The sequence below is a fragment of the Leptonotus elevatus genome, chromosome 2, assembly GCF_054856555.1.
Source record: "Leptonotus elevatus isolate MCC_2025b chromosome 2, RoL_Lele_1.0, whole genome shotgun sequence".
Taxonomy (NCBI): domain Eukaryota; kingdom Metazoa; phylum Chordata; class Actinopteri; order Syngnathiformes; family Syngnathidae; genus Leptonotus; species Leptonotus elevatus.
Genome location: NC_141240.1, coordinates 11,568,929 through 11,584,073, shown reverse-complemented (window position 1 = coordinate 11,584,073; position 15,145 = coordinate 11,568,929). Strand labels below are relative to the sequence as shown.

The 15,145-nt window shown below is 41.1% G+C and overlaps 1 protein-coding gene across 1 annotated transcript in view; it reads left to right on the top strand.

Annotated features, from left to right (window-relative positions):
• Positions 1-779: 779 nt before the first annotated feature.
• The window catches only part of bmp7b (bone morphogenetic protein 7b), a 30,943-nt gene continuing 16,577 nt past the window's right edge, over positions 780-15,145 (top strand). Inside the window, exon 1 of the mRNA XM_086068062.1 lies at positions 780-1,421. Coding sequence (XP_085924188.1) covers positions 1,022-1,421 — 400 coding nt within the window. The 5' untranslated portion in view covers positions 780-1,021. The remainder of the gene's footprint in view (positions 1,422-15,145) is intronic.

Genomic DNA, 15,145 nt, shown 5'->3' with positions numbered 1-15,145 from the left:
CCAAGTGGACAGGACTCGAAGATATTTTCTGCCCGCCCCTCTGTTTACAATCATAGCTAAAGCTGTCTGGCAGCCTCACTTGCTGTGCGATTGAAGTTCTAATTTTATTGTCATAAAAATCTTCTGGCGAGCTGCGGCCCTAAAACATCTCAAGAGGGGCCTTTGAAACTCCATTCTCTAATGTTTTAAGAGCTTGGTCCTGCAACAGCCATCTGAAATACATTCAACTATGTCAGTGAGAACAGAACTCATGAGAGGGTCAGCGGCGCTCCTTAAAAGTTTGGTGTTTAAGAGGTGCTGGGGCACTGGGGGCAGATGGAGCGTGGAAGCAGCTGCCAAACATCTGCAACACTCCTTTGTAATCTGTGGCCGTTCACCACTGCCTTTGTCACAAACTTCCTGCCACAGTGTAGTAGAAAGTTTAGATATGGTCAAAAATGAGTTTGGGACCACAAAGCAAGCTCTTTGGCCCAATGAAAATTGCCATATACCCCAAAGAGCCAAGCTGTGTAAAAAGTGGGAACCAGCACATCCTTATTTTATTCAAAACAGACCATTTCCCATTCGCCATTGAAACAAGTGAAGGAAAAATAATCCACGTTGTTTGTCATGACAACTTTCATTCAAGAGCAACCAAATGATTCTGCAAATACAATTTCAAATCCCACGTCTTCATTCAGCTGCCACCCTCTTTATCTCTTTCTCCTCCTGCTCCTCCCATCACAGCTGTGTGCAGAAGTTGTTCTCTGCTGTGCACTTGTATTCAGCAGTACACTATAGTGTGCAATCCCTCAGGTTAGGAGGAGGACGAGCGACAGATGACCACGCGCGCCTGATTAAAAAAAAAAAAAAAAAACTCATAAAAAGGACAAATAGTCGAAGCTGATGTTCTTTTCGTGAGAATTTCCCTCACCATGAGGGCAGCTGATTCAAGACATTAAACACGGTTGCTAAAAGTGCAACAGCCATTTGGAGCGTTTGGCAGCAGCGGCAGAGACTTTTACGCACGGCATTGTTTGCTATGGCACCGCTTTTGGATAGAGGCGCTCCAGTTTTGCTCTTAATTTGGAGTTACTGCGTCGTGGCCGACATGACTTTTGCAAACTTTTCCCTGGACAATGAGTTCCACTCCAGCTTCATTCACCGCCGACTAAGAAGCCAGGAGCGGCGGGAGATGCAGCGGGAGATCCTATCCATCCTGGGGCTCCCGCACCGGCCGCGGCCGCACCTCCACGGCAAGCACAACTCTGCTCCCATGTTCATGTTGGACCTGTACAACGCCATGACCACGGAGGGGGACGAGGACAGGTACTCTTATCCATACAAGCCCATCTACACCACGCAGGCACCCCCCATCGCCAGTCTGCAAGACAACAACTTCCTCAATGATGCGGATATGGTCATGAGCTTTGTCAATATAGGTAGGATGTCTTCTCATTACTTAACCGCCTTTTGTTTTGTTTTGTTTTGTTTGGAAGTGTAATACGGGACACCAATCCCATTCATACTGAATAATATGCACATTTTAGTATTGGTAAACTGCTCCTTAAATAATGCATCAGTTCATATTCCACAAACACAAAAGTAATGACCTGGCCTGCAAGTGCATAATGCAGCTTGTCATTCAAATCACCATTAATCACTTTCCTCTCTATATATTAATATATTCTTAATCGTGGTGTACACTGGACGAGGGCAGCATTACTGGCAAATAAACAGCTGTGCAGTAGCTAATGTTCAGGTGCTGGCACTATAGATGTTGGAGGAGGTTGATGCGATGTCCACCATGTGCTATCTAACGAATGAGAGAGTCGAGAACACAATGGGATCAAAGTGCAGCGGGCGCTCCTTTCAAGATGTGATTCAGAGGCGCCCCTATGAGTACCCTGGCTGCTGAACAATGGCATTCAGCTATGAGCCATGCTTAATTGAGTCAGATGCAGTTGGTCACACAATGAGACTGAATTCTAAGAGGAGACTTCTGTGCAAAGTAGTCAACATAAACTCTTCGAAGCACATGCACTTTAGAGTTGCACTTTTACACTCCTGGTAAGATCATTGTCGGAGCATCTTGGCAGCAGAGAGGGAGGTGACACTGGCTCCTCCGCTGCACTGTGTAATTACAGTGGGAGCTGCTGCATTGTGACTATTTTCGACAGGCTGCAACACAGATGGGTTTGACCACAAAGGCTCCGAAAGTCAAAGTGTGCAGCCAAGAGTGAATGCTGCAAGAAAATGAGGAAGAATGGAGCTTTTGGATAAGAGAGAGGTGCTTTGCACTCGTTGGTGATTCTTTGATGTGTCAATAATAATATGCATTGGTCAGTGATCACTTTCGATTTCAAGTCATGTATTAAAATGGGTAAATGTCACTGTGAACTTCTGAAACCGCCTGGCTATGATGGGATTATTTAGGCACACATTCTGTCCTCCCTTATGCGCTGCATCTGCCAACAGAGTTCTGTTGCCACTTGTGATACCATCAGTTTCCTGGCAGCTTGATTAGAAGCAGCAGGTACACTTTGTTTCTTTGCCTTCAGATGAGCGGTAAGGGAGAATCAGATGGATTGTCCATTTCCTCTCCAAATTCCTTCCTTTCCACATTTGCTCATTGTGGTTTTTATTTTTATTTAGGTCGCCTGAGAGTAGAATGAGTGTGGCTTTTATCTAAAAACAGTCCCTGAGTTCTCTGGAAGTCTCTACGGCCTCTGTGCCAAGGTGCATTAGCCTACTATTTCCTGAAAAGCCTCTTTTAATGCACTGGTTTATACTGTACTATTAGTGTCAGTCTAAATACATTGATGATACCTACAAAAGTGTATTTATTGACAGTAAACCAAAAGTAGTTCCCCAAATGCTATCTTTTTTTTGATTTTTATTGTCACCCAGAAGAGCTAGAATTTTTTCCTAGCCAGCTTGCGTGAGAGGCCATCTAGGGTTGGTGCGGGCTATGGGACAGACCCCCCATCCAGGAACGTCCTCTCACTGAGTCACCTCCGTTTGAAAGGCCAGCTGTGTAAATGGCTTACAGCATACGTTTAGAATGCAAAGCACTTTGCACGCAGCCTGGGCCACCCAAACACGTCGTGCATGTCATGTCGCACATGAAGCTAAAAGAGGGCACTTTGCAAATTGCTGCGCCACATACAGATAGCTCATAAAAGTGTTGACTCGTTTTAATAGAAACTGTCAGGAATGATGTCCCCATTCAAAAATGTAACCTACATCCACATTTAGTATCTGGATACACTTTATGATTAAAAATGTTTTCTATTTTTTTTTTAAACCTCTTTTTTTATACTTAACCGGCCTATAGTATGTCTATCTACAATGACTTTGTATTTAATGTGACTGCACAGGTCTATGGTAGCATTATTGCTCAGCCACAATTAATTAAGTTTTTATTAAACATTTCCTCTGTAACAAATTACAGATTGCAGGTCTTTTAGCCAGTGCTGCAGAGACGGTGCACCGTAGTTCATTTACTCTGGGTCTGGTTAAGCTCATAAGCTCATTCATACTCATGACTTTGGTGTCTGCTATTTGACCAACATGGTCACCTGTGTTTGTGTGGGAGACACTTTGGTGAGTGTCATCGCCGTTTGCTGTAACACATTATCATTCAATGTTTTAGTCATAGTTCAGTGTGGTAACATGCTCACGTATGCATGTAGTCATTTTTATGTTTGTCATTATTTGTTATTTAATTTCTGAAGACATAAAGAAGCCGATTTTAATTTATTTTCTTGTTTTTAGTATCTTTTCAGTTGTCCTAGACACACCTACTGCATACATAGTAAATAATAATAATATATTCTATGGACTGAACATTATTATTATTATTATTATTATTATTATTATTATTATTATTATTATTATTATTATTATTATTATTATTATTATTATTATTATTATCCTCCTGCAGGGGTTATGCACAATAGCATTTTGTATTGTGTATATCCCTGAAGGTAAATTGAATGAGGTTCAATAATGTATATTGTATATTTAGTTTGTAATTTTTCCGGAGGTGGACATTTCATCATGATGGAAGGTCTGTCAATCCGTCAATAACGGACACCCATTTTGTTGACGAATGGAAAAATTTACACACTAGTGGACTAAGCATCGACAGCAGTAAGTTTTCCAGGTCAGTATCGATTGACAGATTCCAAGATTTTTACTTTTTAGTCTTGATTTTCCCACCCAACTTTGGGGATCAAACCCGAGCATCCACATTGAGAGCGCAAAGCGCTGACCGATGAGCTAAACCTATGCTGTTGTCGCTCAACATGCTATTAGAGAAGCAGACAGAATTTTGTATTGACATCTTGTACGTGCAACAAGCAGACTTGCTTGTAAAATGAAGTGGTTCTTATTCCCTTATTTCCAACTTCAAGAAATTGTGTAAACATGGCATTACATTTACAGATCAATCGGTTGACAGACCAGTGCTTGTGAAATTTACTGGCAGTCTTAAAAACAAACAAACAAACAAAAACAAATCTGTGATGACGGACGTGTGGTTAAAATAATATTGATGGATTGACGATTACAGTTTGGTTCGGCTTGAAAAAATGACGGATTGACAATAACGGAAGGGTTGGCGGCCACTGACAAATGCCGAATAACGAACACTCAAAACTCATTGACGAGCCCACCTCTGACTTTGTGTAAGTGTGTGGCAGTCCTCTTATGTTTCTTTGTTTGTCATCCAAGACAAAGCAGCTTGTGTGTCTGCACTCTCAGTGGGTGATTTGTTTTTCTAGAACAAGCCTTTTAAAAATTAATAGTTTGTCATCATCACAGATCATGTCATCGCGCAATAGAAGGAACAAGAGCTATTTCTATTTTGTGCTGCTGTAATGAGTGCCAGATGTGATATATTTCACCAAAAATGAGTTTAAAAGAAAATTACATGCTCTTGTGCTTCTTTACTGTTATTGCAAAGTGCAAGTTTGCATAGCACAGTTAATTCTGAAACAATACCAGTGTCTTGGGACACAGAGGAAGTGTGTAACTTTTGCACACCAGGTAATTATCTTCTGTGTTTCCATGGCGACCTGAGAGGGCACCACCTGCCCCTGCGCCATATCACCTTTTTGCTCCCTTAGGAGTTTGCACCTGGATGTCTGCCTATTGTTGTTGGAAGAGCCATGCAGGAAAATTCATAACTAGTACATTTGTTGACATTTCATCGAGTCTTTGGGCGTCGGTATCGTGTCACCAGCTCTCAGGACTGCACGCTCCAATCATACCAGAGGCATGTATTCATCCATTCTCTCCCCACCTATGTGCCTATTTTTCCTTGCATTCCTCCGCAGTGGGCTGCACGTGGAGCAGAGGTTAATATAGATGTTTCCCACTGTCTGCAGGCCAGAGCAGCTGTGCAGAGAAACTTGATATTTTCAGAGTCCCTCATTGCAACCTCCTCCATCATGTCTGGCCCTGTCGACGATTCATCCCGCACGCAAGACCATATGACACCGAACGTGCCTTGTTTCCTTCCTGCACAAACAGTATTGATTATCAGCACCGGTGCAGTTGGTTAGCATAGCGTCCCCGATGGCTTTGGTTGTATTTAGTCTAAAAAGCACCAGCTCTGGCCATCACCTCATGAGGTTTAAGCCTCCTGTGCGCTCAGACATTAAACATTTCAACACTTTCTTTTGTGTGTTTTTCCACTCCCCACCTATTTCTTGCACAAACTTTCTCTGAACCCCAAACACACACACACACACACACACACACTTGATGTTCTCACTTTCCCACCCTCATAAAAACACACATATTTGTGTCTATCTAGTCCAACATTCCGTCTTTAGTTCTTTTGTAGTCGAGTCGCTTCTCCAAATGGACGCAAAGCAAGCGCTGAAGGCCCCATCATTGTATAGTGAATGCAACAGCATTAGTTGTCTTCCTCAGTTCATGAAATCGCTCTTGGACCTCTCCAAATTAAACTTAAAGTATACAGATTTAAGTTTGGACTTGGGGAAAAAAACATGCTTGCACTTTTCAGATGCCCAAAAGGAATGTTCTTGGAGCTAATTAGTGTTATTCGGGGCATGTTTTACTGCCTTGCGAAGAGCGGGGAGTGAGCAGAGGCAATGGAATGTTACAGTTGGTAGCGATAGACATGCCTTCCTGTCAAGTCATTCCTTTTAATGCCCGCCATGATTTGATGTATTATACGGTGGGCTGGTGGATAAATCAATACCAGAAACAAAGAAAAATAATCCTGCATCTCCAATCGCTGCCAAAACAGTTCCAGGAAAAATTCGGCTCTGGATCCGATTCACCTGTTGAACCCATGAGTCCAAAATGACATCTGGGAGTATGCAGCAACTTCTCTGCACTCTTGGCAATGCCATGGCACTCGCTGAGAGGAATGATGAAACACTTGGGTGGAGGCGGGACACAATGCGGCAAGGTGTCCAGAAGCCCAGATGCACCAAGCAGTGGGTGTTCTTCATTGGCTCATTCATTTCCAGGAATGTTGGGCTCATTTTGATTATATTGCTGTCCTGCAGTGCACATTTTGCAGCAAAACTGGTGTAATATTATGTACTATATACGTAGAGAACATGTAAGCTAAAAATAAAAAGTCCCAAAAAAATCAAACAAGATGCAGTGCATCTTTATTTACATCCGTTTTGCCACTTTTCTTTTATCTGGGTTACTCTGGCCTTGGCTTATCAGCGACCAGCAGCATATCAAACTCCCCTGCATTTCAATGACTGCTTAGCAAAAGCTGATAGAGCAGCTCTACTTAGGTGGTAACATGGGGTTGAAAAGCGAGGCGTGAATCGCATTGCGTTCCTTCAAAACAAATCAGGCACTTTTTTTGGGATCCCCTTTTCTTGTGGGAACACGAGGTGCTTTTGCATTTATGTGTTTGTGCGTGATAAAACACTATTTCGGAGCCACGTTCCCTGCCCAGTCACCAGTATTGTGTGATGTATTTGGTTTGAGGTTTATGCAGAACATTGCCTTAGCGGAAGCCCCATAATACCGAACAGACTCTGTTGGCCAGATCAAAGCTTGCAAAAAACAACAGTGGATGTTTTTAATGCTATGTCAAGGAAACATTACATCGGTTGTGTATAGGTTTTAAATGGGAAAGCTTTATCATTCATTCATTCATTCCAAACTACTTATTCTTACAATTATTTTTATCTTAAGAAAAAAAATCTGTTTATTTAGTTTAGTTTTACTCTCATTTTACCATGGGCATTTTATTGATTGTAGTTATGGATGAATGAATGGATAGTTTAGAAGTACGTTTTGGTTTAGTTTAGTTTGAGAGATCCAATTGATCACATATTAGCAGTGGGTTGAATGTGCTGAATAATGAACACACAAAAAACATACCAATCTGACACTGATCTTTATACTTGAGTGTGAATTCAAGCTTAAAGTTCCCTCCAAAAACGCGCTTCATCTGTATGTCAGCCAGGAACTTCACATGCATCGTAGAGTAACTATTAGACAATATAGCATGAGACTTTCTGCTGTTAGCTGGGCCGTAGCCACGGCTAACTAATTGTTACTAGCAGCAGACAGTGATGAAGACTTACTTTCTTCTTCAGAAACTTCCTTCCTTATATCCATCATGACTCCCTTTCTCGGCCGTGACAGACAATGGACGCTAATACCGGCAGGTTAGGAGCAAGCAAACAAGCAGGAAAGCATGGAATGGATTTTCAGTAATAAAAGTGTTCAAGTGGAACGGATTAGAATTGGATAACAAAACATGACAAGGGCTCTCGCTATCTACAGAACTATTGAAGTGAAGGAAATCAATTGATTTCTGATTATATAACTTATTAATTACAGTCCATCCGTCACGTTATTTTCCTCAATGCTGATTATAGTTGGCATGTTAGGAACACTTTGCTGACAAGAGGCACGTTCAACTGCAAGCATGGTCGCAGTCGACGACGCAGTGAAAACATGGACCTGATTATTACTAATAAGGATTTTTTTTTACATAATTAAGTGGAATGGATTGGATAATGACACACGAGAAGCGTGGACAACCTTACACTTGGAAGTACAGGGTAACCAACTGATTAATGATTATATTTACATGAATATTGAGGTTATGTTACTGAATATTTAGTTCATTCCGCTTTCTGTATACTATATATGAAGGGCCATGTGCAAAGTGAATGTAAAGGCCTATAATAACATATATGAAGGAAGGTTGAGGAGGTTGCGGTGGCTGTGGCCTTGAAATGAAAGAACATAAAACACATGCACAATAGTTGACTGATGGTGCAGTTATTTACTCCTCTGACTTCCATATAGTCAGCATGGGTTCTTGTGTGAAATCGACTGTGAAAGATGTCTGTCTATATATGAGCTTTATGATATGCGTCTAGGGTGTAGTCTGCCTTTCGCCTAAGCTTAGCTCGCTGCAACCCAAAAAGCTAGCATTAGCTCCAGCAGTTAGAGCCTATCCCAGCTAACTTGAATGGTAGCGTGCACCCTGGGCTGGTTGCCAGTCAATCACGGAGCACATATTGTATGAAGACAAATAACACCTTTGCTGAATGGATACTGAACCCTAACCTGTCAAGCCACACCCACTTTCTTGAAAGAAAGAAAGTAGGTCTGGAAAGGCTGTCATTGACCACTGTTTGGGACGGTTCAAAACAAACCTTGCAATCAAATTTGTTTATTTGCTGCATGAGAGAGACGATAGCATGTTTCCTTCAACATTAAACTAAATGACCAGAAACACAAACTAGTCATTAAAAAAACAAACAGCTGACCCTCTTACGTTGTCACTCGCTAAGGCCACCTAACTTGAATACATTAATTTCTCCGTAGCCTTTTCACGTAATTTTCTGTCTACAGCAAACATTCCACTGACTGGGAGAAGCGCTTCGAATACATTTCAACGGTAAGAATGCGTAAAATGTTGGGTATATTTGTTCGCCAACTGCGGCAAATTGGCAATTACACTACGTAGCAAGTGCCCAGAATACATAACTTCCGCTCTCCGCTGATTGGTTCTTTCCACTGGTCTGTTTGGTAAGGTTTGCGCCACCTCAGAAATGTGTCTGGTTTCCTGACAAACTGAACCCGTGCTGTCTATACGAAAGTCAGATGAATGAACCACTACACTACCGTGAACTGAGAAAAGTGACATGTGTATCTCTTCAGTGCTGGGCTTTCATCATATGCAATGGGTTTCGCTCAAGCTTTGACCCTTTGGAACCTTTGCCAAGTTATTAGAGTTCCAGTATTAGTGTTACATCAACTGCTTCGCCCACATTTTATGGCATAGAGCCATAGACTAAATTCTGTGTAATACGTTTTGCCCATGTGTTTCACATTTGGGTAAAATTGGGAGAGTTGCGTAGTAGGAGTTCATTTGAGTATGGGCCCTGGAATTTGCCCAAAAAAACAATGCAAGATGGAGGTCATCAGCTGGTCAGTGATGGTGATGGCTTGGCGATGGGTGGTTGTGGTAGGCCAGTTCCCTGTGCATGGCATGACGTGTTACTGCTGTTCAACTGAGTGAGGAAAATGTTGAGTTCCTCTGTGAAGGTGGTGGGTTTATAGTACAAATATTGGTTGCTCTCACATATGATTGGCTACTCTGTTGTAGCAGCAGTCAGTTATGTGCTCAGTCGCCAGATTGAAAACAGGCCTTGGTACATAAATGGTAATCACAGTAATTTGGGAAAATTTACAGAGCAAATAATGTGGTCTAAGCAGTTGTTCTCAACTCTTGTCATCTCAGAACACACATTTTCCAAAAGTTGCTTGATCCAGAAAAAGTTGAGAGAAATAAAAAAGAAGTATTGCTTAAAAATAGCCTTTGAAAACAAATTGCCTGTTACCTTTCAGGAAACCAAACCTTTCAGGAAACCAAACAAATTTCATGCTTGGCAAGCCACTAATATTGCATCCTCAAAGAGAGCAAACCATTTCAACACGTTATATTGGTCAATAATTTGTAAAAAAATACAAATAAAATAATACCCAGATTTGTGGAAAAAATATTACATTGACATTTTGAGATGAATGGACATGGGTTTCCTCCGACAGCAACTACAGTATATGTACTATATACAGTATTATATTTCTCAACATACTGTCCATGCTTAGCACTCGGGGTGTACCAATCACAATTTTCTGGCCCATCACCGATTCTCGATCGTTGAAAAAGTCTGACCTGCCGATCCCGTTTTTTGCTGATACCGATTTTTTTCATTACAAGCAACATAGCTTCAGTATTCCAATCTTGTTTTATTGGAAAACATTGAACAATATCGGTGAAATAATACAAATGGGTTCTTTTAACTGCACATGATGTAGTTCTCTCAAATAAAAATGTAAATCCTATAAGTCATCTCAGCAGAACAGGACAGTGGCTGACTTTTTCAGACCTCTGAGGAGGGAGATGCGATTGGTGGAAAAGATCTGTTTATTTTTAAGGGATCGGCCGATCACCGATCTTCCAAAATTAAGGAAATCGGGGCCGATAAATTGGCAGACCGATCGATCGGTGCACCCCTTACTTAGCACCTTCTTGAAGGCCTAGATACACCAATCAGACGCCGGCCAAATGTGACCAACGCCTACCCCTAATGACGTTGGCCCAGACGTGGGCACGTCGCATCGAAAAATGACGTAAATACACACCGCACTGACCCTGACTATTTACGTGCCTTCAGCGCATGCGCGAACGTAAACATTGCATACTGGTTACTTTTTCTCTCACAATGTCCTCCCACGTGAATGAAACCCTCCGACTTTTTGCACAGTATCTATAAAAGTAAATCCTACCTGCTATATCGGGCCGCTTCCCCATGTCATGCCATAGTTTGGCTTTCATACCTTTGTCGGCATACCCTTTAATGGTAATATCATACAATGCCGGTCTCTCTTGAGCCAAAGAGACAAAGTCATCTTCCCGATCTTCTGTCCAGGCAGACATTGTACGTTCAAATGTAGAGGGTTCAGCAGGGTAATGATGCATAAAATGAGTGAAATAAAAAAAATGGTCCAGACTTTCCATCAGTACTGTTCATCCGCGTTCGTCACTTCCTCTTCTTGCCCCGTGCGCTGATTTGCTTGCTAACAGCCAATCGCAGTGATCATTATGCCCCGACGCCGATTCAACATGTCGAATTGGCTGGAAACGCCCCCCTCGACGTATTTCAACTCGATCCGACTTTACCACAGTAATTTATACACTGATCACATGGCACATGCCGTCGGCCCAAGGCTGTCCGACTCCCGGCGTCGGCTTGGTGTATCTAGGCCTTAAGAGACAGAGCATGACAGCTGATTTAGTGCAAAAAACAAAGATAAATGAATTAAATATCACAATTGGACCAACTACAGCCAGAAATGTTCACTTATTCCTTGGCTAAAAAATAAAAAAAATGCAGTGCAACTGTAATAAAAGTATCAGTCTAAATTATGATGCTGTTTTCAGCATAGTACCATAACATCTGCATCAACTGCTAATGCTAAATGCTATCTTGGTTCACTGTTCAACAGCGCTAAACAGATCAATGTAGGCTACTCACCATTATCCAACCTTTTTTGCTCCCTCCTGACAGCTATTGGAAGCTGGCTATGCCGTTTAACTCCCACCAGTTACACATTGGAATGATGCAGATACGAACGAGAACGCAAATGTGAATTTGGAAGTTAATAGGAAGGAATTTAACGGTTAAATTCCCTTTTAATGGATTCATCGTATGAATCTTAACTGTGTGATTGACATACACATGGCAAAAATGGGACACTGGGATGGGACCTGCGCAGGGTTGGGGAATCTCGCTCCAGAAAAATAAAAAACCCTGCCACAGACTGGCTATAGCCACAGGTGCTTCTACTTAACTGGCAGGTCAACAAGCTCATAGAAGCACCTGTTGAGTAGACGCACCTGTGACTAAAGTCAAACTGTTTTAGTGTTTGTTTTCTCTGGACCTTACAAAATACGGATGATATGTAATGTTTAGCGCCTCACCTAAACAGGCTGTTTTCTATCATACAAATCAGTCTAAAAGTTGTTGACATCAATTGCTGACTTCTTCAAAAATAAATCGGATATTGTAAACATGCTTTATTTCACTGATGTGTTTTTCTCCTTTCTCTTGGGGCTGGACATTTCTGGCATATCGATCACACAGCAGTGAGCACAGAGGGAGATACAAAGGCGTGATTAACACGTGTTGCTACGATTGGCCGGGAATCTTTCCCTTTGGGCAAATTCATACATTACCATCTATTGAATATACCATTAATAAATACCGCGCACCCCTACTTCCTTCATTTTAATGTTCTGCAAACCAATATTCACTAGAACACCCTGGCAAGCTAGAACATGAATGGTCAACAGAGACAAACAACTAGGATGTCATTCTATTACATTTATGTATCAGCAAATAACAGTAAGGGTCATTGAAACATGTGGTTGCACTTGATCGTCTTTAAACAAGCAGCAGTCCAACATGTTCTCTGTGTTCCAGGCTGTTACATATGGAGTATACCATAAATCTCTGGTCAGTGATGCCCAGTGAAGCATGAGTTGGAACCTCGCTCTATCCTTTATGGCTGCAGAGGGAAATCATATTTGATGACTGCACTGAGAGACAAGAAAGGCCAAGACCTGTGATCCGCAGACGGCCTGCAGGCTAGAGAACACATAAAGGTTTGGTTTGACCACAAGTAAAAGACTCTTCTTCCTGTGGTTACTGCCTCAACTTGCACACATGCAGTCTGAGTGGCACGTGCACGCCCTCAGGCGGACACACGCACGTGTGTGTGCGCTTATGTGAATACGCGCACAAATGCTGCAGCGAGTTAATTAATGATTGTCGAGTGTGACTAAGTTCTAACGTGAAACTCTGTTGACCCTGTTTCAGTATAAATACATCACATGGGGATGATGTCATCAGTCAGCGGCGGGCAGGAAGTTTCTTGACATAGTAATCGCCCTACTGTGGTTAGCTGAAAGATCAAACCCTCTTTAAACTTTATAGGATAAACATCTTGAGCAACTTGTCTCTTCTTTGCAATCCCTATTTCTGCCCCAAGATCGTGGAAACTATGACTACTACTTGTTCCCTGGATTGTAATTAACTCATTCACTGCCATTGACGGCTATAGACGTGATAAATTCATTTGAATTATTTCTATTAGTTTAACATTTTTCCTCTTTTGTTAACAAGAGTATGAAAACATAGATTTTTTTTTTGTACATTTAGAACATATATACAATTTGTGATTAATCGTGAGTTAACTAGTGAAGTCATGCGATTAATTACGATTAAACATTTTAATCACCTGACACCCCTAATTTTTAATAATATTTTCTTTTTTTTTAAATAAATAAATACAATTATTGTAATATATTTTTTCCAATTTTTAATATATATATTTATTTTTCAAAGAAAAGATTATTAAAAATTAGAAGCGTCAGGCGATAACCATTTTTAATCGTAATTAATCGCATGACTTCACTAGTTAACTCACTATTAATCACAAATTTTATATCTATTCTAATACAATAAAAACAATTCTAGGTTTTCATACTCTTGTTAACAAAAGTGGGAAAAATGTTAAACTAATAGAAATAGTTAAAATGATTTTTTTACGTCTATAGCCGTCAATGGCGGTGAATGAGTTCAAACGTTGCCAAGGCAACTGAGAGGGAGAAAGAAAAAGGCAGATCATTATATTGTTAAATCAAATACGCATTGCTTGTGTTCCACTTTCTGCCATCAGAAAATGATCTACACCGTACATATGACTGATCAAACCTCTGATGGGAATCAGCTGAACGGTAGGACTTAATTAAGTCCACAGGGATGTCGTAGAACCGACATCTCTTGAGATCGGAAGGCATTAAAAGAGTGAGGGGGTGAAGATTAAGCCGAAGTGCAGCAGTGCCAGGGGTGAGATCCCCCCGGGCCTCCTGCCATGCAGCGGAAGTGTTCAAGGTGCTACTGAGGGGTGTGACGGTGCTGAGCAGACACTTGGGCTAATGTGAGTCGTCAGATCTGTCTGCTGTTGCTCCGGAAGCCGAGGTGTCTGGGATGCTTCTGGGTCTGTAAGACAAGGAAAGGAGGGCTGTGCCAGCAGAAAGAGAACAGAGAGAAAACATTTTATTCCTATGAAATGAATACAAATCAAACAGATGTGGCAGCCATCATTTGCTCTAACGTGCCTCTCAAAGCTAGTCTCACCTACCGAAGATGAGAAGTATGTATGTGAATTTTCAGATGGTGCATCAGATTTGTACAAACTTTTAAATTTGTTCCGTGAGAAACAACAACAACAACATAAGAAATAATTAAATCCTCAAAGAGCATGCCACCATAAAACCTTTATCAACTATACCAGGGGTAGGGAAGCCTTCGAGAGCCAGTTTTCAATGCCCCCCTCCACCAACACACTGATTTTTAATGAACAGGATCATTATCGGGCTTCTACAGAACTTGCTGATGAGCTGATCGTTTAAGTCTTCGGTGACTTCGAAAAACAGGCAGGACAGTGGCTCTTGAGGACTCGGGTTCCTTATCCCTAAATTATTCAATATGCAAATTACAAAGTAACATTTCAAGATTTTTGATATTATAATCTTATGCATCACACTAAATAGTTTTTTTCAAAAGTTTATTCTTAACTGCCGTAGTGCGCCCTCATTTACAATGATGACAAAAAAAGTTGTACGTGTACCAACAGCAGTCCTTGAAGCATATTAGCTTCATGAAGCTTTATGAAGCAGGAATATTGCGTTCTTTTATTAATTGTTTTATTGACTTGATTTCAGACATATTGTACTGAGCATCCAGAACACATGTGTATATTGTTACATCCCAATATATTCCTATGTTTATCAACTAATGTGTTGTGCTTAGTATTATGTGATGGAATCGGAAACAGTGGCGGGTAACTACAGTGCAATGAATGTACCATGTTAAGCCTCCAATTGCAATCTTTTACCGATAAAATTGAAGTACTTTACTGTATTATTGTGACCGAACTTAACTAAGTAATAACCATTACATTTAACTAAGTTATGATGTTTCAATGATGGGACTCAAGAATTTGTAAATTGCTGGTGTTAGGCCCAAACTTCATATGTCACAATTTGGTAAATTTAATATTTTTC